Raw genomic sequence first — 21,775 nt, 5'->3', positions numbered from 1 at the left:
CAGTACAAAGTACCCAGAGTCTGTGTTGTATTTATATTGTTCTTTGTGGGTTTTTTTTAATTCCAGCCATGGGCGAACAAATGAGTGAGAACGAGGAGGCTATCGATCTGAAAAGTCCCAAGCCTGAGCCGTTGCTGGAAACAACAGAAGACCTTTCTGATCTGAAAAGTCCCAAGCCTGAGCTGTTGCTGGAAACGACAGAAGACCTTTCTGATCTGAAAAGTCCCAAGCCTGAGCTGTTGCTGGAAACGACAGAAGACCTTTCTGATCTGAAAAGTCCCAAGCCTGAGCTGTTGCTGGAAACGACAGAAGACCTTTCTGATCTGAAAAGTCCCAAGCCTGAGCTGTTGCTGGAAACGACAGAAGACCTTTCTGATCTGAAAAGTCCCAAGCCTGAGCTGTTGCTGGAAACGACAGAAGACCTTTCTGATCTGAAAAGTCCCAAGCCTGAGCTGTTGCTGGAAATGACAGAAGACCTTTCTGGGTTCCCCGTCATGGGAGGAATCTATGGGATTCAACACAGACCGGAGGTTCCGCCGGACCTCATCCCAGGGTTAGAAGTCGGCAACCCCGTCGAAGTGACTTCTTATATCTGCACCGAATGCGGCAAAAGCTTCTGCAGCATCTCCAGCCTCATCAGCCACGAAAAGAGAAACCACACGGGGGAGAAGCCGTACAAATGCGCCGACTGTGGGAGGAGCTTCCACCAGAGCTCCGACCTCGTCAAGCACGAGAGGATCCACACCGGAGAGAAGCCGTACCAGTGCTCGGTTTGCGAGAAGAGGTTCAGCCAGCGGTCCTATCTCATCGTCCACGAAAGGTTCCACACCAAAGAGAAGCCATACAAATGCTACCTGTGCGGGAAGAGCTTCTGCTCCAATGCTCATCTCATGACCCACCAAAGAACCCACACCGGGGAGAGACCCTATCAGTGCCCTGATTGTGGCAAGAGGTTCATCACCAGTTCGAACTTTGTGAACCACAAAAAGACCCACACGGAGGACAAGCCGTACAACTGCTCCCTCTGCGAGAAGAGTTTCAAGCGGAGCTCTAACTTGATCCAGCACGAGAGGACCCACACGGGCGAGAAGCCCTACTCCTGCCTGACCTGTGGGGAAAATTTCGCCTCCAATTCGGGCCTCGTGAAGCATCAGCGCAGCCACACGGGGGAGAGGCCTTACAAATGCTCCTACTGCGCAAAGAGCTTCACCCAGAGCATGATCCTGACCCAGCACGAGAGGACCCACACGGGGGAGAAGCCGTGCAAGTGCCCGGTGTGCGGGAAGAGCTTCCGCTCCAGCTCAGACCTGGTGAAACACAAGCGGATACACACGGGGGAGAAGCCGTACAAGTGCTCCTTATGTGGGAAGAGCTTCACGACCAGCTCGGATGTGGTGAAGCACGAGAGGACCCACACGGGCGAGAAGCCGTACAAGTGCGGGACCTGCGGGAAGAGCTTCAGCCAGAGCGCACATCTCATGCAGCACCAGAGGATCCACACAGGGGAGAAACCATATACGTGCCTCACCTGCGGGAGAAGCTTTACCTGCAGTGCCCACCTGGTGGTCCATAAAAGAACTCACAAAGATAACTTACAAACATTAAATATTTCCATTGGGCAGATGGCTGAGAGAAAGAATGTCCCAACCTAGGGCCGAACTGGATAATAACTTCAGCCTTCCCCTCCCATGCCGTCTTCCCTAGCCGAAATGGCCGCAGGGCACCCTGTTTGCTCACAATGAGTCAAACAGGGCCCCCGCGGCCCTTTCAGTTGGGGAAAACAGCACTGGGGGGAGGGCCGAAGCCTCTCCGATCCTGTGTCGTGTTCCCGAGCAGAACTGGGCCCTGCAGTGCTCTTAAACGTGACTTGGATTGCACATCTGACTATAAATTGGGTCCTGGGTAGTTTAGCCCCTCGTTAAGCGTCGAAGATTCCATTCCAGGAGAAATCTTAGGAATGTTCCAAGCAGCGGCTTTTATGCTGAACCAGACCCTCTTTTATTCCCCTGCCCCCTCCCCGGAATTTTTTTAGAAGCTGTAGAGGAAAGTAAATCTAAAACTTAGTAGCCCGTCTAATCGTTTTATGCATGGGGGGGTGGGGGGTAAAGAAGTCACCCAAACAGGAGAGAAGCCATAGAAGAATTGTTCAGATTAGGAGAAGAGTCGCTGGATTGTTCCCATCCACCGTAAAACACAAAGCAAGTCTTTTGAAAAGTTATTTTCGCGATGTTGTCTAACTGAAGATGAATAGGGGAAAAGGAGCTCTCTAGGCAATAGGATTTGGGACGTTTGTGTGGAGAGGCAGCTTGTGGGAGGATGGCGAGGGGGTGTTGAAGGACATGGCTACAAAATAAACATCTGTATAAAAGCATATGGGGCAGTCATGCATTAACTGTACATAGTCTAGAGCTAGATTTGAATCCAGGAGCTCCTTAGAGACCAACACGATTTTTGGGGTATGAGCTATCGAGAGTCAATCCTTTGTTTCCTGGATAACCTGAAAATCCTGTTGTTCTCTGTGGCAGAAGGGGCCCATTCCGCCCTGCCCTCCTAGGTTTTTCTCGACCCCCGGAGAGGCTTTTCATTCATTCTCGGGTGCCCTGCTGCCACCACCTGACCTTTGCAAGGAATTGCCCGTTGGGAGGGACAGGACTCCCAGAGCAGGCCTGTTCTACCACATTATCTTTTTTGGTATTTTTTGCATTTGTGTGTGTCTGTGTGTGTGTGCGCGCCTGTGCCTGGAAGTCATGGCAAACTCTGGCAACTCCTACTGGGGCACGGAGGATCTTCAGAGAAGCAGCTTGATGGCCTGCCTCTCCCTCCCAGCCCTGGTATTCCTTGGAGGTTTCCCATCCACGTACTCGCCAGGGCCGACCCTGCTTAGCTTCCAAGATCTGACGAGATCGGGCTTGCCTGGGGCTATCCAGGTCAGGGGGCCTGCTGCGTTCTCTAACGTGCGACTGGACTCAGCTCTAGCTCTCCTAGTGAAGACCAACATGGCTACCCCTCTGTACATATTCTGTTTGTAATAAACCGACGGGCTATTTTGTGTGTTTGGGACGGGCCTTCTTTATCAACATCCTCTGGCAATGGTTAATTTTGCAAACCCTGGGCTCGCGATGCTTAGGGGGTCTTTAAAAAATAAATACATCAGGGCTTTGCTGAATTCTCACCTGTTCAAAACTGGCTGAGGAGTGAGTGGGGAGGGAGATGGGAGGGGGAAGAAGTTTTTCAAATCACCGCCTGTCAGAACCCACAGCCAACAACGTAGTACATGCATTCAGGAATGGTTATACTTTTATTGCAGAGCTATAGATGCAGTAGCATAGGCACTGTTAAGAATGGCAGCAGCCCCATGGGCATAATAGGATATAGGGTATTCGTATGCACCCCCCCCCCCACAGCACTGGCCAATTAGGCACCCTCCGGCGCGCGGGATAAGGCTTAGAGACCGTTAGGTAACTGAAGCTGGGAACGAACATTCTCCCACGGCACCTAGGGAAATCCCAGACACTACAACACCCTCCTGCACATCTGTATAGATAAGCGTTTCGGCGCACAGCAGAGAAAGCACAGAAAGGAATGCGGTAGCAATTAACCAGACACAGACCAACCTTCCCAACCTTCATGGCAGCATAGCTGACATACTGCCCTCCCCAAGGGTCTTGGCACAAAAATGCAACCATCCCCGAAAGCCAGCATCTTCAGACGGAAGTTCTTGGCTGCCTGAAGAGAGTCGTGTCCATGTTCCGGCTCCTTTCTGGCTGTTCAGCCCCTGAACCAGCTTTCTTTAAGCCAGGGGTCCCCGACCTTTTTTGAGTGTGCGGGCACCTTTGGAATTCTGAGACAGGGTGGTGGGTGCAACCCCAGAATGGCTGCCATGGGAGGTGGAGCCAACCACAAAATGCCAGGGAGCAAAGTTATGCATAGCTCTAATACTAACTTTCCAGGCAGACAGAAGCTCTGCTTAACGGGGACGCCTTTAAATCTGCACAGCCAATCCGAAGCCCTGCTGGGCAAAAGCCCTAGGTGGCTCCACCCACATTATAAAAGCACTCTAGTGGGCACCAGGAAAAGCACCAACAGGCACCGTAACGCCCACGGGCACCACGTTGGAGACCCCTGCTTTAAACTTTGATTTCTTTGAATGATAGACTCATAAGACGTCTTGTGACGGCACATGCTCAGGGGACAGCGTATAAATATGCTTCCTGGCTCCCCAAACGGGTACAGTGTAGAAAGATATACGCTAGTTAATTGATTCAGTTCATTTCTATCCTACCCTTCTTTCAAGGAGTACATAGTCTCTCATTTTATCCCCACAACAACCAGGCGAGGTAGGTTGGGCTGAGGGAAAGTGGCCCAAGGTCACCCAGTGAGTTTCATGGCAAAGAGGGGATATGAATCTTGGTCTCTCAAGTCTTAGTCTGATGCTGTAACTACTAGAAGAAGAAGAAGAGATTGGATTTACACCCCGCCCTTCACTTGGAGTCTCAGAGTGGCTTACAAACTCCTTTCCCTTCCCCTCCCCACAACAGACACCCTGTGAGGTGGGCGGGGCCGAGAGAGCTCTGACAGAAACTGCTCTTTTCCAAGGACAGCTGTGCCAGAGCTTGTGACTGACCCAAGGTCACATCAGCAGGTGCAAGTGGAGGAGTGGGGAATCAAACCCGGTTCTCCCAGATTAGAGTCCGCACACTTAACCACTACACCAGACTGGCTCTACAGGGACTCTAAGGTTGACCCTGAAGGATTTTGCCTCCCTGTGGCTATCAGTGACCTTTCTAATCCCTTTGTATTCCTGTGTGTGCATCGCAGTGATCCAGCAACATCTTTCTGACCCAGGATGCCAGAAAATCCACAACCAATGAAACTGTTTCCAAACACTGGAGGCTCTATCCAGAAGAAAAGGGGCCAGTGAAGTTTTTACATAAGAAGAGCCTAGTCCAGCATCCTGTCTCACACGGTGGCCAACTGGTTCCTTTAGACAGCCAACAACAAGGCACAGAGGTCAAGGCCTTTCTCTGAGGTGGCCTCCTGGCTCTGGGATTCAGAGGTTTAATGCTTCTGAATGTGGAGGTTCCCCTCAGACACCATGGCTGGTAGCCATTGATAGACTTATCCTCGGTGAATCTCCCTAATACCCTTTTAAAGCTGTTTATTCCTGTGGGCCCCAGGGCTATTTTTGGGCAGGAACGCACAGGAACGGAGTTCCGGCTGGCTCCTGAGTTGGCCACACCCAGCAGGAACGCATTAGCATAATAGGCCACACCCAACATCAGAAACTCATTAGGATTGGCTACATTAGGGGTGTGTGGCCTAACATGCAAAGGAGTTCCTGCTACAAGAAAAGCCCTGGGTCTTGACAACAAACAAGGTAAACAGAATAAGAAGCAAAAGGTGGGTGTGGCTGGATGACCACACTTCTGGTAACATGGGGGTGTGGCCTAATATGCTAATGTGCTGTCAAGGGTGTGGCCTAATATGCTAACGAGTGTCTGCTGTTGGGTGTGGCCTATTATGCTAATGAGTTCCTGCTGGGCTTTTTCTACAAAAAAAGCCCTGCCTGCGGCCATCCCTGCATCCTCTGGCAGCAAATTCTACATTTTAATCACTCTCTGTGTAAAGTATTTCCTTTTGTCCTACTGCCCGTCAGCTTCATTGGATACTCTTCTAGTCTTTTGAGAGAGGAAGAAAAATGTAGCTTTGTCCACTCCTCCCCATGCATCATTTTATAAACCTTTATCATGTTCCCCCTTAGTTGTCTCTTCTAAACTGAAAAGTCCCAGACTCTTCAGCCTTTCCTCAAAGGGAAGGTGCTCCAACCCTCTAATTATCTTGGTTGCCCACTTCTGTCCTTTTTCCAACTCTGCAATGTCCTTTTTGAGATATGGTAACCAGAACTGTACACGCTATTCCAAATGAGGTTGCACCATAGATCTATACAGGGGCATTTGGTCTTTTTATTCTCAATCCCTTTCCTAATAATCCCTAACATAGATGTCTTTTTCACTGCTGCAGCACACTGGGTTGATACTTTCATTGAGCTGTCCACTACGACCCCAAGATCTTTTTCTCTCTCAGACTCGGCAAGTTCAGACCCCATTCGCCTATACTTGAAGTTGGGATTTATTTTTTGGGTCCCAATGTGCATTGCTTTACACCAGCACTGAACTTCATTTGTCACATTGTCACCCCCTCACCCAGTTTGCGGAGGTCCTCTTGGAGCGCTTCATAGTCAGCCTTGGTTTTCGCCATCCTGAATAATTTTGTGTCATCTGCAGTGACAACCTCATAGGTAGGTGCTTCAAGAGTTGGTGGGAGAGAGCTCCTTTCTCAAGAAGGCCAACGCAAACGAAGGAATGCTCCTTCCAGCCTCACCCCCTCAAAAAGCCTAGTGAAACCGCAGAGCTAAACAAAAAGACAGGACTATACAGGCAGGAACTGCGGTGGCTCAAGTGGTTAAGACACTGAACTGCAGGCTGTGGAAGGTCAGTAGTTCAGCAGTTCGAGACTCAGGTGCCGCAAGACGGAGTGAGCTCCCGTCTCTAGTTCCAGCTCCTGCCAACCTAGCAGTTCGAAAGCAAGAAATTGCAAGTAGATAAATAGGTACCACTTTGGTGGGAAGGTCACAGCGTTCTGTGCGCCTTGGTGTTTAGTCATGCTGGCCACATGACCACAGAAACGTCTTCGGACAGCGCTGGCTCTTCGGCTTTGAAATGGAGATGAGCACCGCAACCCTAGAGTCGGATTCGACTGCCTTTCGAGCAAGGGAGACCTTTACCTTTATACAGGCAGGGAAGAGTTCAAGAGCATGTTTGCTTGCCTTTGTGTGTGTGAGAGAGAGGTGGGCAGCAAAACTTCCCTTGATTTGAAAAGCAAAGGTAGCAAAAGAGACAGGGACCTGGAAGGAGGTGAGGTTCTAAACTGTGATCTATCCTCTGGGTTGCTAGATTCCAGGTGGAGCATGAAGATCTCCCAGAATTTCAACTAATTTACAGATGATGGATATAAGATCATAAGAGAAGCCATGTTGGATCAGACAAGTGGTCCATCCAATCACACACTCTGTGTCACACAGTGGCCAAAACCCAGGTGCCATCAGGAGGTCCAACAGCGGGGCTAGAAGAACTCAAGAAGTCCCACCCTCTCCAACACACATGATCTTCCTCAGACACATATACACACATCCCCTCTGTATCTCACACACAATCTCACTTCCTCCTCATCACTTGGCTCCTTGAATCCTGCATATAACATTTCAGTCATCTCCTGAAATGTTAAGAACATAAGATCATAAGAGAAGCCATGGTGGATCAGGCCAATGGCCCATCCAGTCCAACCCTCTGTGTCACACAGTGGCCAAAACCCAGGTGCCATCAGGAGGTCCACCAGCGGGGCCAGAACTCCAGAAGCCCTCCTGCTGTTGCCCCCCGAGCACCAAGAATACAGAGCATCCCTGCCCCAGACAGAGTGTTCCATCTATACCTTGTGGCTAAGAGCCACTCATGGACCTCTACTCAGTTTGCCCAGTGGAGCTGGCTGCTTTGAAGGGTGGGCTCCATGGCATTATACCGCACTGAGATCCCTCCCCAGCAGGGGTCATTTCCTGCAGGAGCGCACGGGAGCGAAGCTCCGGCAGTAAAGAGCCCAGGGGGCGGGCACATGCAACAAGCCCCACCCCCTGCTCCCAGCAGCCCTCAGTCAGAGCAAGAAGCAGCCGGGTAAGTTGCAGAGCCCCCCCGGGCCCCTGGTCCAAAACAGTCCAGTGGTACCTTCAAGACCAAGTTTTATTCAGGTACAAGCTCTCCCTCCTCTGTGAGGATAGATCTGCACATTCCCCCCCCCCAATAACTAGCAATCCAAAACAGTCCAGTGGAGCCTGAGCGGTGGGTGTTGCCTTCTGACACACTTCCAGTGATGTCAGGGGGTGTGGCATATGCAAATAAGTTATGCTAATGAGTTATGCTAATGAGCTCCTGCACCTCTTTTTCTACGAAATGACCCCTGCTCCCCAGTCTCCACCCCCAACATCTTCAAGGATTTCCCAGCCTGGAGTTGACAACCCCAGCTCTGCCTCCTGACAAAAGAGTCGCAGCAATACCTGATGAAGCAACACGCTCAGAGACCATCCTTTTCTGGCAAAGTTAGATTTATAACAAATGTCAGACCCTGCCTTTGTTCCTTATGGGGACCCCATGTGGCTTTTTCTCCCTTTTAGCCTCACACCAACCCTGTGAGGTGGGCCAGGCTGAGAATGTGTGCCTGTCCCAAGGTCAGCCAGCAATTTTCAGTAGAAACATGGGGCTTCGAACCTGGATCTCCTAGATCTTAATCATATACTCTGCCCACTAAACCACAATGGCTCTGGTAGCTTGGGGAGGTTCTTAAACCCACTTTATTTTGTAAACGGGGGTATTTTCCACCCTCTCTGTCGGTGGTGCTTTTCTCCCTAATGGGGACCAAAAGTGGCTGACCTTGTTTCCCTCCCTCCCACTTTATCCTCACAACAACCCTGTGAGGTAGGTCTGACCAAGATTGCATTTGGCCCAAGGTCAGCCAGCAACCTTCCATGAAAGAGTGGGGCTATAAGCCTGGATCTCCTTGATTCCAGTTTGACAGTCTAACATGCAGGCTCCAATGGGTCAGGGAAGTGGTTTAAAGATTTGGGATTCTGTCCCCCAAATGTGCTTTGCCATAGGACTAGCTCTTTGGCATGTGGGGAAGGGGTGAGGCAATTTCTCTTTTTAAATAATGCTCATCTCAGGTTTTTCTCAGACTTTTGCCAGCTCTGGAACCCTGAGGTTTAGCTGGTGAGGGAGAAATAGTCTAAATAAAGCAGACACAGGGTAGGTGCTAGGACTCCAGGTTGAGAAATTCCTGGACATCTGGGGATAGAGCCTGGGGAGGGTAAGTAACCTCACTGGAGTCGTTGTTGTTGTTGTTCAGTCGCACAGTCACGTCCAACTCTTCACAACCCCATGGGTCACATCACGCCAGACCCTCCTGTCTTCTGTGGTGCTCCGGAGTTTCCTTAATTTCGTGTTTGTTGCCTCGATAACACTGTCTAGCCATCTCATCCTTTGCTGTCCCCTTCTTCTTTGACCTTAAGTCTTTCCCAGCATCAGGGTCTTCTCCAGTGAGGGCTCCTTTCTCATTTGGAAGCCCAGATACTGAAGCTGAAGCTCACTGGAGTATAACACCATAAAGTCCACCCTCCGAAGCAGTCATTTTCTCTCAGGGAAGTGACCTCTGTAGTCTGGACTGGAGATCAGTTGTAATTTCAGGGCATCTCTAGGCCCCACTTGGGGAGCGGTGTAGTGGTTAGAAGCGTGGACTCTAATGTGGGACAATCAGATTTGATTCCCCACTTCTCCACATGTGGCTGCTGGTGTGACCTTGGGTCAGTCCTCTCACAAGCTGTCCTCGAGAGAGCTCTTTCAGCCTCACCTACCTCACAGAGTGTTGTGGGGAGGGGAAGGGGATTGTAAGCCGCTCTGAGACTTCAAGTGAAGGGCCGGGTAGAAACCCAATCTCTTCTTCTCTCTCTGATACCCTTTCTTGTGGTCCTAGGATTTCCAGTTAGGGGCTTCCCTATCAAAGGAGAAGCCCTGAACCCTCGCCAGAGCTGCATACAGGGCGGCAGAGCGTAGTCAATGGGTCTGCCTACGTCTTTTCATGATCACTGACTTCCTCACAGTGCAGAGAAGTAGTCATTGTTACCCCTCACGACATCGAGGAGAGAGTCAAGGAGAAAAAGTTCCTCTCCCAGGGAGGCCACGTTCCCAAAATTCCCCAGCATGACTTCCTTGTACAGAGCTCTCTGGGCTGGGCTCAGCAGGGCCCGCTCCCCCTGGGTGAAAGACACAGCCACCTACTCAAAGGGACACCTGACCCTGAAAGGAGAAGAAAGCATTTCTTTGTATCACTGGAAAACCGGTCCATGAGGAAAAATCCACACACGGACAGTAAAACGACAGCAGCCCGGAGGGGATCAGAGCCCTGAAGCGTTCCATGCCCACCTCTCCTTGGGGGGGATACCAGCCTGCCACCTGCTCCGGCTTCTTCCACCTTTCCCAACACCCGCCTGACCACCACGGTTATCTTCAGGGGCCCCATTTTGGGTGCCCCTGCCTCCAGAGGTTAGGCGGGTGGCAACCCGGGAGAGGGCCTTCTCGGGCATGGCACCAAAGCTCTGGAACTTTCTCCCCCAGAGAGTTTGTCTGTCCCCTTCTGTTGCTGTCTTCCACCTGTGGGTGAAGACATCGTTTCTTCATTTAGCATTCCCACAGTGATTCCCTCCTTCCTAAGCAATGTTAATTGCTTTTTAATGTTTTTTTAAAATGTATTTTAACTGTTTTTAATTGCCTTAATGAAGTGTGTTTGGGGTGTGTGTGTGTTGATGTTAATGGTTCTAAAATGCGATTTTATCATGTATGTTACAAATGGTTAGCCGTCTTGGTGGCTCTTGTAAGGGCAGAAAGGCGGGATACAACCTGGAGTTGGCAGTCCTAGTTCCCCGTGATCTCCATGCCAGTTTTCACTTCACCACACAGAGAAGATGGTAGAGAAGACATCCAGGGTGCCTTTTGGTGTAGTGGTTAAGTGTGCGGATTCTAATCTGGGAGAACCGGGTTTGATTCCCCACTCCTCCACTTGCACCTGCTGATGTGACCTTGGGTCAGTCACAAGCTCTGGCACAGCTGTCCTTGGAAAAGAGCAGTTTTTGTCGGAGCTCTCTCAGCCCCACCCACCTCACAGGGTGTCTGTTGTGGGGAGGGGAAGGGAAAGGCGTTTGTAAGCCGCTCTGAGACTCCAAGTGAAGGGCGGGGTATAAATCCAATCTCCTCCTCCTCCTCTTTTTGTGGTTGCCTGAGAGGGTGAGAAAGAATGTTGGCGGGAAAACCTTTTGTGCTAGACACACATTTTCTGTGCCAGTACCCCGAGTGAACCTCCCTCTAGACTGGCTTCCCTATGACTAAATGTTGGGTATTACAAGTTGAAAACACTCAGTATATCTGGGGTTAAATGTTTGTTTATGTTACTCACAGGAAGTCACTTTTTTTTTTTGTAACCAATGTTCTTTAGATGTAGAATACCCGGGAATTTTCTCCCTGAACTAGGAATTTGATTGGGACTAAAGTGTCAAGGTGTATTAGCATTTTATGGCTCTCTTCCCATCTTTGGTTTTGGTGTTCTGAAGAAGAAGAGTAGCCATAATCTCCCTCTTCTAGCTTTTGTCTTTGTAGAGTAAGGATGTAGCAGATTTTGCTCTGTTGTTATTTTCATCCCAGTTACCCTTCCCCATGCTAGAATTTAGTAAAAACTTTATATTTTAATCACACATGGACTCTGAGTCTGAATTATTTTACTCTGGCTCTGCTGGACCATCTTATCTCTGCTAAATACAATTTTTTCAATATCTCACTATCACCCAACACTAAACAGTATGGGATTTTTCAGTTCTAAAGAGACAACTAAGGGGGGGACATGACAGAAGTTTATAAAATTAGGCATGGGGTGGAGAGAGTGGACAAAGAGACATTTTTCTCCCTCACCCCAAATACTAGAACTCCAATGAATCGGAGGGGCATTCGGTTCAGGATGGACAAAAGGAAATGCTACTTTACAGAAAGCGATTAAAATGAGGAATTTGCTGCCAGAGGAATAAACAGCTTTAGAAGGGGATTAGACAGATTCATGGAGGATAAGTCTATCAATAGCTGCTAGCCATGGTGGGTGAGGGGAACCGCCACGTTCAGAGGCACTAATCCTCTGAATCCAGAGCCAGGAGGCAACCTCAGGGGAAGGCCTCGGCCTCCACACCCTGTTGTTGGCCCTCCAGAGGAACAGGTTGGCCACTGTGGGAGACACGATGCCTAGGTGGACCACTGGTCTGATCCAGCAGGGCTCTTCTGATGTCCTTATCCTCTTCCCCCTTTGTCCATATTTCCTCCCAAAATCTGCAAACCCATTCCTGGGCAGTGAGTCCCTGACCCTGTTTGAAGCCAAACCCTTCCCTCCTCTCCTGTGAAGAAGCTCTCAGACTTTCTGCCCCCACTAAGGAGAATGTGATGTTAATGAGGCAGGAGGGCCCTGAGGTGCTACAACTGACCTCAAAGAAGCAGGCGAGAGACCCCAGCCGTGAAGTCCACAACTGCAAAGTTTTCTTTTTATAATGGGAAAAGACCCCCCCCCACCACATGTAGAAAGTCAGTACTGCACGGAGAAAACGTGTACTCTTTGTCTGTTCTCGCTGTGCTGTTTTTCTGGGGGAGGGATTCTTTTAAACAGAGGAAATGTGATTTTCTACATGCAGCCCAAAGTGAACCTGCCCATTCTATCACTTCAGGACTCTGCCACCTCCTTATCCTGCAGGTATGAACCAGGCCTGAAACAGATGGGCGCTTTCACACACACACTAAATAACACACTTTCAATACCCTTTGCAACTGGATTTTACTGTACGAAATGGCAAAATCCATTTGCAAACAGTCGCTGAAGTGGATTAAAACAGCATTGTGAAAACGCCCTGAGTCTTCTTCACAGGCCGGATGAGGACCTTGTCAATGGTCTTTTAAGAACATAAGAGACGCCAATGTTGGATCAGGCCAATGGCCCATCCAGTCCAACACTCTGTGTCACACAGTGGCCAAAAATACCAGGTGCCATCAGGAGGTCCAGCAGTGGGGCCAGGACACGAGAAGCCCCCCCACTGCTGCCCCCCCAGCACCAAAAATACAGTGCATCCCTTGCCCCAGCCTGAGAGTTCCTATCTATATCTTGTGGCTAAGAGCCACTGATGGACCTCTGCTCCATATGCTTATCTAATTCCCTTTTGAAGCCATCCATGCTTGTAGCCGCCACCACCTCCTGTGGCAGTGAATTCCATGTGTTAATCACTCTTTGGGTGAAGAAGTACTTCCTTTTATCCGTTCTAACCCGACCGCTCAGCAATTTCATGGAGTGCCCACGAGTTCTTGTATTGTGAGAAAGGGAGAAAAGTACCTCTTGCCCTACCTGCTCTTTCCCATGCATAATCTTATAAACCTTGATCATGTCACCCCTCAGTCGTCGTTTCTCCAAGCTAAAGCGCATCCAGAGCTGCTGACCCCGAAGAGATCCTGCCACTCTGTTTGATAATCCCTGTGAGCCCGGAAGGGAACCATCACTTCACATTCACCAAGTGGAAGTAGAAAAACAGTCCATTCCTTAGAAGGTCAGGATTTCCGACCAGAGGTGGAGAAAGGTGGTGTGGTGTAGTGGCTAAAGTGTCAGACTAGGATCTGGGACTAGGAGAGCCAGGTTCGAATCCCCACTTGTGCCATGGAAGCTCGCTGGGTTACATCACAGACTCAGCCTACTCTACCTCAGAGGATTGTTGTGAGGACAAAATGGAGGAGAAGAGACTGATGGGAGCTGCTTTGGATTCCCAGTGGGAAGAAAGGTAGAGTATAAGTGAAGCAAATAAACAAACAAAGGCAGATAGGGAGGGCCTCTCTAACCTGCGCCAGGTTTTCAAAGAGCAAAGGATACAGAGTCTTGGGGACCCTGATACAGAAGGAAAGGCCTGCTAGAGTCAAGTTGGGGGGAAAAGTGGAGGAAGTTGGGTCCCCCCCCACTTCCTACTCTTCCTCAGCCTTGAACTGTGCCTGATCTATAGTTGCCAACCCCCAGGTGGCACCTGGAGAATCACAACTGATCTCCAGACTACGGAGATCAGTTCCCCTGGAGAAAATGACAGCTTTTTTTTGGGGGGGGGGGTCCACTTCCACTATGGCACCATACCTCATTAAGGACCGTCCCCTCACCCCATCCTTACAATTTCCAGGAATCTCCCAACTTGGAGTTGGCAACCCTCTCCCTTTTCCAATCGAACGAAGGGCAAGAGGGTCCATTTTGTATCCGCCTTTAAATTCCCAGCTGTTCTTCGTCTATTTCTTTGGCTCTGCACAAAGCAGCTCCTCTGAGGCAAGAAGGGGGAGGACTCAAGGAGTCAATTGCCTCCCCCCGCTAACTGCTCCCCCCTCTACTTTAGATCTTGTTTTGCAGCTCCCACTCTATATTCCTCCCCCCGCCCTTTGAGCTCACCAGATTCCCCCCCAGCCATTCAAACAGCAACCAGAGAAACCCAGAGGAGGTTCCTGCGGAGGGAGAAGGAGGATGAAATCACACACACACACCCCGGGAGGGCGTCTCTAGGCCTGCAAGCTCCCATGCTTTAACCCTTGGAAGGATCTTACGCGATAAAAAAGAGCGTCTGAGAAAAAGGCAAGCAAGAAATGTGAAAGGTCACCCAAGAAGGAGGAGGAGGAGGAGGAGATTGGATTTATACCCCACCCTTCTCTACCCAAAGGTGTCTCAGAGCAGCTTACAAACTCCTCTCCCTTCCCCTCCCCACAACAGACACCCTGTGAGGTAGGTGGGGCTGAGAGAGCTCTTGACAGAAACGGCTCTTTTTCAAGAACAGCTCTTATCAGAACTACGGCTTGCCCAAGGTCATCCAGCAGGTGCAAGTGGAGGAGCGGGGAATCAAACCCGGTTTTCCCAGATTAGAGTCCGCGCACTTAACCACGACACCAAACTGGCTCTCTCCAACAGCAACTACCCTCCTCCGTCAGAGGTTCTGGCACTACCAGATTGATGGAACGGTGCAAAATGAGAAAGATAGACTCAGGTGGGGGGTATCCGTGTTGATCTGAAACACCAGAACAAAGTTTGAGTCCAGTGGCTCCTTTAAGAAAAAATTGAGCAAAGTTCAATTCTGGGTAGAAGCTTTCCTGTCCCAGCACACTTCTTCGGATAACTAACTGATAGAAACGGAGTTGGAGTCCAGGGGGGGCACCTTTAAGACCAACAGAGTTCAATTCTGGGTAGACGCTTTCGTGTCGGAGGTGCTACAAGGGTTAACCTGAGCGACGCCCGCTGGAGCTGCCTAGAGCGGCTGCCCTGGGAGGGAGCAAAGAGGAGCCACTTCCTGCCCCGCCCCTGGTGGGAAAGTTGCCTTTGAATTTCCCACGCGCAACCGCAAGGCCGGGTGGAGCTCGTGGGTGAGTAGGGAGCACTGCAGGAAAGGTTAGGGAGCCTAGGAAGAACCGGGCGTGCAGTCCACACGTTACGTGGTTGTGAACTCGGGTTTCTTGCTGTACCTCTCTCAAAGATCTCGGTTAGGACAGCTAGCAGTCGAGCTTCCATGTTCAAGTACCTTTAAATACTGTGGAGGTCCCCCACTGCACGGGGCGTGTTTGGTTCCTCGGGCACATCTGGTTGGCCCGTTTTGGAAACAGGGTGCTGGTATAGACTCTTATATTCTTATGCACGCCGTTCCAAACCCCTGTTAGATATTTCACTTTTACAGACTTCCCTGTTGTATTCATTCAACTGCTTTTCCCCACAGTGAATCTACAGAAAAAGATAGAGAGATTATAGAGAGATAGATATATTAGTATAATGATTGGGGGGAGAGAAAAGAGCAAGAGTCCAGCAGCACCTTAAAGACAAACAAAATTTGTAGTGGGGTATGAGCTTTCACCAGCCATGGCTCACGAAAGCTCCTCCCCTGCCACACGTTTTGTTAGTCTTTAAGGTGGTGCTGGACTCTTGCTCTTTTTTACCGCTCAGACAGACTAACACGGCCACCCATGATCTATTTCAGTGAGGGAGAGGTTATGTACGGGTGAATAAATTTCGTCTCTTGTCTTTTTCTCTTTTTCTGTCTTTTTATACTTCTAAGTTTGCTTTGTTGCTTGTGTTCAGTAAATTGGAATAACAAGGGTGGCAACCATTTTTGTGCTTTTCTTTTTTTAATGTGCCTGCCCTAAAGACAGTATGTAACCCTACCAGAGTTAAGTACTTTTGAACATTTCTTTTTTTATCAGCCACCTCAGCCAGCACCCCTTTACACTCTCTGTTCCTGACCAGGGTCTCTCACTCAGGGAGAAAAAGATGCTCCCGTGAAGAAAGATCGCTGGAAGAGCTGGGCTACAGCTGGATCGTGATGAAGCAGGTGCTGCCTTTGAGCATCTCCCCCTAGCATCGGTTCCGCCGGTGTCCTGGAAAGGAAGATGGCGACAGGTCACAGAGACGGCTCTGTGTTTGGCATCTGTTTGGAACATGCGCAGGAGAAGGGCGTGAAGGGGTCAGAGGTGGACCCGGCAGGAAAAGGCTGTCCTGTTGCCCCCGATGGTAGCATCAAGGGGTTCTGGGAAGGAAAGGCCCCGGAACAGGTGAAAGAGGAACCAGACGAAGGGCTGCAGCAGAGGTGGGAAGCCCAATGGCGGCAGTTCCTGAAGGTAGTGGAGACCCCCAGTTCAGAAGAGGGGCACTCTAGACAGCAGGGTCTCTCAGGCTGTTCGCGGGGCCCCCTTGAAATCGGTCAACAGCTTATTGGAGATGAGGTCCCCCAGCTCCTACTTGGTTCCCTCAAGGAAGGTCAGCAGCCTGAAGATGCTTCATTGGCCAAAGACAAGGCAGCCGCTAGAAAAATAAAGGATGAGTTTCAAGATAGGGAAGGCTACAAGGAAGTGATCTGGGGTGGGGACGCTGTCGGCCGGGAAGTGGAGTGCCGAAGATTCCGGCAGCTCTGCTACCAGACGACAGGGCCCCGAGAAACTTACAGGGCGCTACGAGATCTTTGCCATGGATGGCTGAAGCCCGAGAGGTGCACCAAGGAGCAGATCCTGGAGCAGGTGATCCTGGAGCAGTTCCTGGCCATCCTGCCCCGAGAAATGCAGAGCTGGGTGAAGGCGCATCGCCCGGACAGCTGTCCCCGGGCAGTGGTCCTCGCGGAGGGCTTTCTGCTCATCCAGGAGCAAAAGGTGAGAGCGTTCGGGTGCTGATGGCCTGAAAGGGCAGGCAGGTTTGTGCCCCGTTCTGTACAGGGAAGGGGGAGGGGGCTAAGTGTAGCTGCATCCACCAAGTTTGGGTTGTGCAGGAAGTCGACTTTGGCTTGGATGCATTGAAGCAGGGGTCATTTCCTGCAGGAGCAGGGGTCATTTCCTGCATAAGAACATAAGAACATAAGAGATGCCAATGTTGGATCAGGCCAAAGGCCCATCCAGTCCAACACTCCGTGTCACACAGTGACCAGAAATACCAGGTGCCATCAGGAGGTCCACCAGTGGGGCCAGGACATTAGAAGCCCTCCCACTGTTGACCCCCCCAAGCACCAAGAAGACAGAGCATCACTCGCCCCAGAGTCCCTGTCTATACCTTGTGGCTAATAGCCACTGATGGACCTCTGCTCACTTGCCCCAGATGACAGAGCATCACTTGTAATTCAGTTACAAATAGACCCATAAAATCCTAAAATCATAAAGTGCTGGGCATATCTCATTAGATACTTCAGATGGCGTACTGAAGAGTACATACAGACGACAGTTTTCAGCTCAGTGATCTTCCTAAGCACAGACCAGATGTCAAAATTAAGGGCCAGGACCTATAACTATGATTGTTGGTGGTAGTAGTGAAGGCGACTCCTTAGTTGAAGGCCTGGTGGAAGAGCTCCGTCTGGCAGGCCCTGCGGAGCTGTTTAAGATCCCGCAGGGCCCTGATCTCTTCCAGAAGCTCATTCCACCAGTATGGAGCCACCACTGAAAAGGCCCTGGTAGCAACGAGCCTGGCGTCTTTGGGACCCGGGAGGGCCAGTCGATTTTGAGACCCCGATCGTGGTGCTCTCTGGGGTATGTACGGGGAAAGGCGGTCCCTCAGGTATGTCGGACCTTGGTTATATAGGGCTTTAAAGGTAAGTACTAGCTCCTTGAAGCGGATTCAGTATGCCAACCAGTGCAATGTCTTCAGCACAAGCTGGATGTGCTCCCATCTGGGAAGGTCCATCAGAAGCCTGGCCGCAGCATTCTGCACTAGCTGCAGCTTCTGAATTTGCGACAAGGGCAGCCCCATGTAGAGAGCATCACAGTAGCCTAGTATCCAGATGACCATCGTATGGATCACTGTTGTCAGGTCACTGCAGTCAAGGAAGGGAACCAACTGCCTAATCAGCCGAATATGGTAAAAGGCTGACCTAGCAGTGGCTGCTATCTGGGCCTCCATCGCTAAGGAGGCATCCAGGAGCACTCCCAAACTCTTAGCCTCCGGCCCTGGCACCCAGTGATGCCCCACCGAAGGTCAGGAGTGGGATTCCCACCCCTGACCCGCCCCGACTGAAGCACAGGACCTCCGTCTTCGTCGGATTCAGTTTCAGCCGGCTCAGTCTGAGCCAAGTTGTAATCCCAGGAGATCTCCAGCCACCACCTGGAGGTTGGCAACTCTACCTATCAAACGTTATTTATTTTAATCCTGCTCTTTCCCATCGGAGAAGGATTGCAGGAGCGCACAGGAGCGGAACTCCAGCAGTAAAGAGCCCAGGGGGCGGATACATGCAACAAGCCTCGCCCCTGCTCCCAGCAGCCCTCAGTCAGAGCAAGAAGCAGCCAGGTAAGCTGCAGAGGGCCCCCCCCCTCTGGTCCAAAACAGTCCAGTGGCACCTTTAAGACCAAGTTTTATTCAGGTACAAGCTCTCCCTCCTCTGTGAGGACAGATCTGCACATTCCCCCCCCCCAATAGCTAGCAACCCAGAACAGTCCAGTGGAGACTGAGCGGTGGGTGTTGCCTTCTGACACACTCCCGGTGATGTTAGGGGTGTGTGGCCTATGCAAATAAGTTATGCTAATGAGTTATGCTAAGGAGCTCCTGCACCTCTTTTCCCACGAAATGACCCCTGCATTGAAGGGACTGTGAAGGACTTCGAACCCTGGAGCTCAATTTCCTTGCCTCCCCACCACACCTCAGAAAAAGATTACAGCATTGGAAAGATGCTGAAAAGGGCAACTGAAAGGATGAAGAGATGGAATACCTTCCCTATGAAGACAGGTTAAAACGCTTGGGGCTCTGTAGCTTGGAGAGACGATGGCTGAGGGGTGACGTACTAGAGGCTTACAAAATTTCGCATGGGATAGAGCAGGTAGAGAAAGAAGTACTTTTCTCTCACACATTACAAGAACTCGTGGGCAGTCAATGAAATTGATGAGCAGTCGGCTTAGAACAGACGGAAGAAAGCACTTCACCCAAAGAGTAATAAACATGTGGAATTCACTGCCGCAGGAAGGGGTGGAAATTCTGGGGTCTGAACCGGGGATATTCTGCGAGCCAAGCAGCAGCTCCACCCCTCAGCCATGGGCTTCCCCCAAATAGCAGGTCCAACTGAAGCTTCCAGCTCCTGAAATCAGACCCACGGGTCCATCAAGGTCAATATTGTCTACTCAGACCGGCAGTGGCTCTCTGGGGTCTCAGGCTGAGCTCTTCCCCACCACCGCAATGACAGATTCTTTAACTGGAGATGCCGGGGATTGAACCTGGGACCTGCATGCCGCACAGATGCTCTGCCACTGAGCCGTGGGCCCCCTCCCATCCTTGGGAGATGGGGAGAACCAGCATCGGGGGGGAGGTTCAAGCACACCCCACCCTTGATTCACTGCCTCTCCCCTGCCAGGGTTCCACGGCTTTGTCGTATCTGTTACAGGGCTCTTTTTGTAGCAGGAGCTCCTTTGCATATTAGGCCACACACCCCTAGCATAGCCAATCCTCCAAGAGCTTACAGAGCTCTTCATACTGGGGCTACTGTAAGCTCTTGGAGGATTGGCTACATCAGGGGTGTGTGGCCTAATATGCAAAGGAGCTCCTGCTACAAAAAGAGCCCCGCCGGAGTATCTTGTTCCCCACGCTCTTTTCCTTCCACCCTAAATCTTTTGTTTCAGGAGCCAGGGCCGCTGCAGAAGGAGGCGGGCAGTTCCCCCAAGGCGGAGGGACCTCCGTGGGACTCTTGTGAGTGGCCACTCTTCAGAGAGATCAAGCAGGAGCGTGACGGCAATCCCACTGTGCCAGGTGAGGCCAGGGGCCATGGGGGTGAACCGCTGTTCCGTATGCTTGTGCTCCAGAGGTGGAGGTGGTGGGGCAGGCACGGCTATTGCAGACTGCCAGCAGGAAGGTCCAGTTTTTGGAATACATCCCGTACAGAGAAAACCCCCACCTTGGTTACAGTTAAACTGGCAACATCAGGAGAAACATTTATCCCGTGTTCCTGCTTCTGCTTACTTACAGGCAGGGCTATTTTTGGGCAGGAACGCACAGGAACGGAGTTCCGGCTGGCTCCCAAGTTGGCCATGCCCAACAGGAACTCATTAGCATAATAGGCCACACCCAACAGCAGGAACTCATTAGGATTGGCTACATTAGGGGTGTGTGGCCTAACATGCAAAGGAGTCCCTGCTACAAAAAAAGGCCCTGGGTTTTGACAACAAACAAGGTAAACAGAATAAGAAGCAAAAGGTGGGTGTGGCTGGATAACCACACTTCTGGTAACATGGGGGTGTGGCCCAATATGCTAATGAGGTCCTGCTGTTGGGTGTGACCTATTATGCTAATGAGTTCCTGCTGGGCTTTTTCTACAGAAAGAGCCCTGCTTACAGGGATCATTCAGAAATGTTACACACCCCTCCGGCCGTCTGAAGTGGTACAGTCTAGAATTCTTGAGCCCCACCCACACATGCAGGAGAATGGGGTGGCAGAGGCTTGAGATGGTGGAATGGACCTCAGACAGCAGGTGGCGGGGGGGGCGGGGGGAGTGAGTTCATTCCAGCTTTGACTGTTGGGGGGGACATGATAGAGGTTTAGAAAATGATCATGGGGCAGAGAGAGTTGACAAAGAGAAATTTTCCTCCCTCTCCCCAAATACTAGAATTCCAGGGCATCCAGTGAAACCGATGGGCAGTAGGTTCAGGACGGACAAAAGGAAATACTGCTTTACAGAGGGAGAGATTAAAATGTGGAATTTGCTGTCAGAGGAGGCTGTGATGGCCACAGGAATAAACAGCTTTCAAAGGAGATTAGATAGATTCATGGACTTTTAAGTCTATCAGTGGCTAGTAGCCATGGTGACTGAGGGGAACCTCCACGTTCAGAGGCACTAAACCTCTGGATCCCAGAGCCAGGAGGCCACCTCAGGGGCAGGCCTCGGCCTCTCTGCCCTGTTGTTGGCCCTCCAGAGGAACTGATTGGCCACTGTGTGAGACGGGATGCTGGACAGGATGGACCACTAGTCTGAACCACCAGGGCTCTTCTTATGTTCTTAAGTTACTTTGTATGAAAAAGAGAGCCAGCCAGCGTGATAGTAGTGGTTAGAGTGTCGGACTAGGGTCTGGGAGAGCCAGGTTTGTATCCCTGCTCTGCCATGGAAGTTCGCTGGGCCCAGTCACCCACTCTCAGCCTGGCCTACCTCACAGGGTTGTTGTGAGTATAAAATGTAAGAATTACATAAGTCACCTTGGGTCCCCATTGGCGGAAATAAAGAAATAAATAGTAAGAAAAACAATCTCAGTATCCCATATGCCAAATAAGGAGTAATTAACACATGGAATTCCCTGCCACAGGAAGTGGTGGTGACTACAAGCATAGACAACTTCAAAAGGGGATTGGATAAATATATGGAGCAGAGGTCCGTCAGTGGCTATTGGCCACAAGGTACAGAGGGGAACACTCTGTCTGGGGCAGGGATGCCCTGTCTTCTTGGTGCTTGGGGGGCAGCAGTGGGAGGGGCTTCTGGAGTTCTGGCCCTGCCGGTGGACCTCCTGATGGCCCCTGGGGTTTGGCTGCCGTGTGACAGAGAGTGTTGGACTGGGTGGGCCACTGGCCTGATCCAACACAGCTTCACTTATGTTAAGGAGAAAAGTTCTAAAACCACCTATGTTTGCTTTGCTGTTTTCCCACATAGCCGAGGATT

General features: G+C 50.8%; 2 protein-coding genes across 2 annotated transcripts in view; one reads left to right on the top strand and one right to left on the bottom strand.

Moving 5' to 3' along the window:
• LOC107106577 overlaps nucleotides 1-2,633 on the top strand; it is a 42,128-nt gene extending 39,495 nt beyond the window's left edge. The window contains exon 8 of the mRNA XM_015406758.1: nucleotides 651-2,633. Coding sequence (XP_015262244.1) covers nucleotides 651-1,652 — 1,002 coding nt within the window. The 3' untranslated portion in view covers nucleotides 1,653-2,633. The remainder of the gene's footprint in view (nucleotides 1-650) is intronic.
• The window catches only part of LOC107106595, a 450,486-nt gene that overhangs the window by 225,870 nt on the left and 202,841 nt on the right, over nucleotides 1-21,775 (bottom strand).

The sequence above is a fragment of the Gekko japonicus genome, unplaced genomic scaffold (assembly GCF_001447785.1).
Source record: "Gekko japonicus isolate JY-2015 unplaced genomic scaffold, Gekko_japonicus_V1.1 scaffold542, whole genome shotgun sequence".
Classification (NCBI taxonomy): domain Eukaryota; kingdom Metazoa; phylum Chordata; class Lepidosauria; order Squamata; family Gekkonidae; genus Gekko; species Gekko japonicus.
Note: the sequence above shows the minus strand (reverse complement) of the source record. Positions and strands in the feature narration are given on the sequence as shown.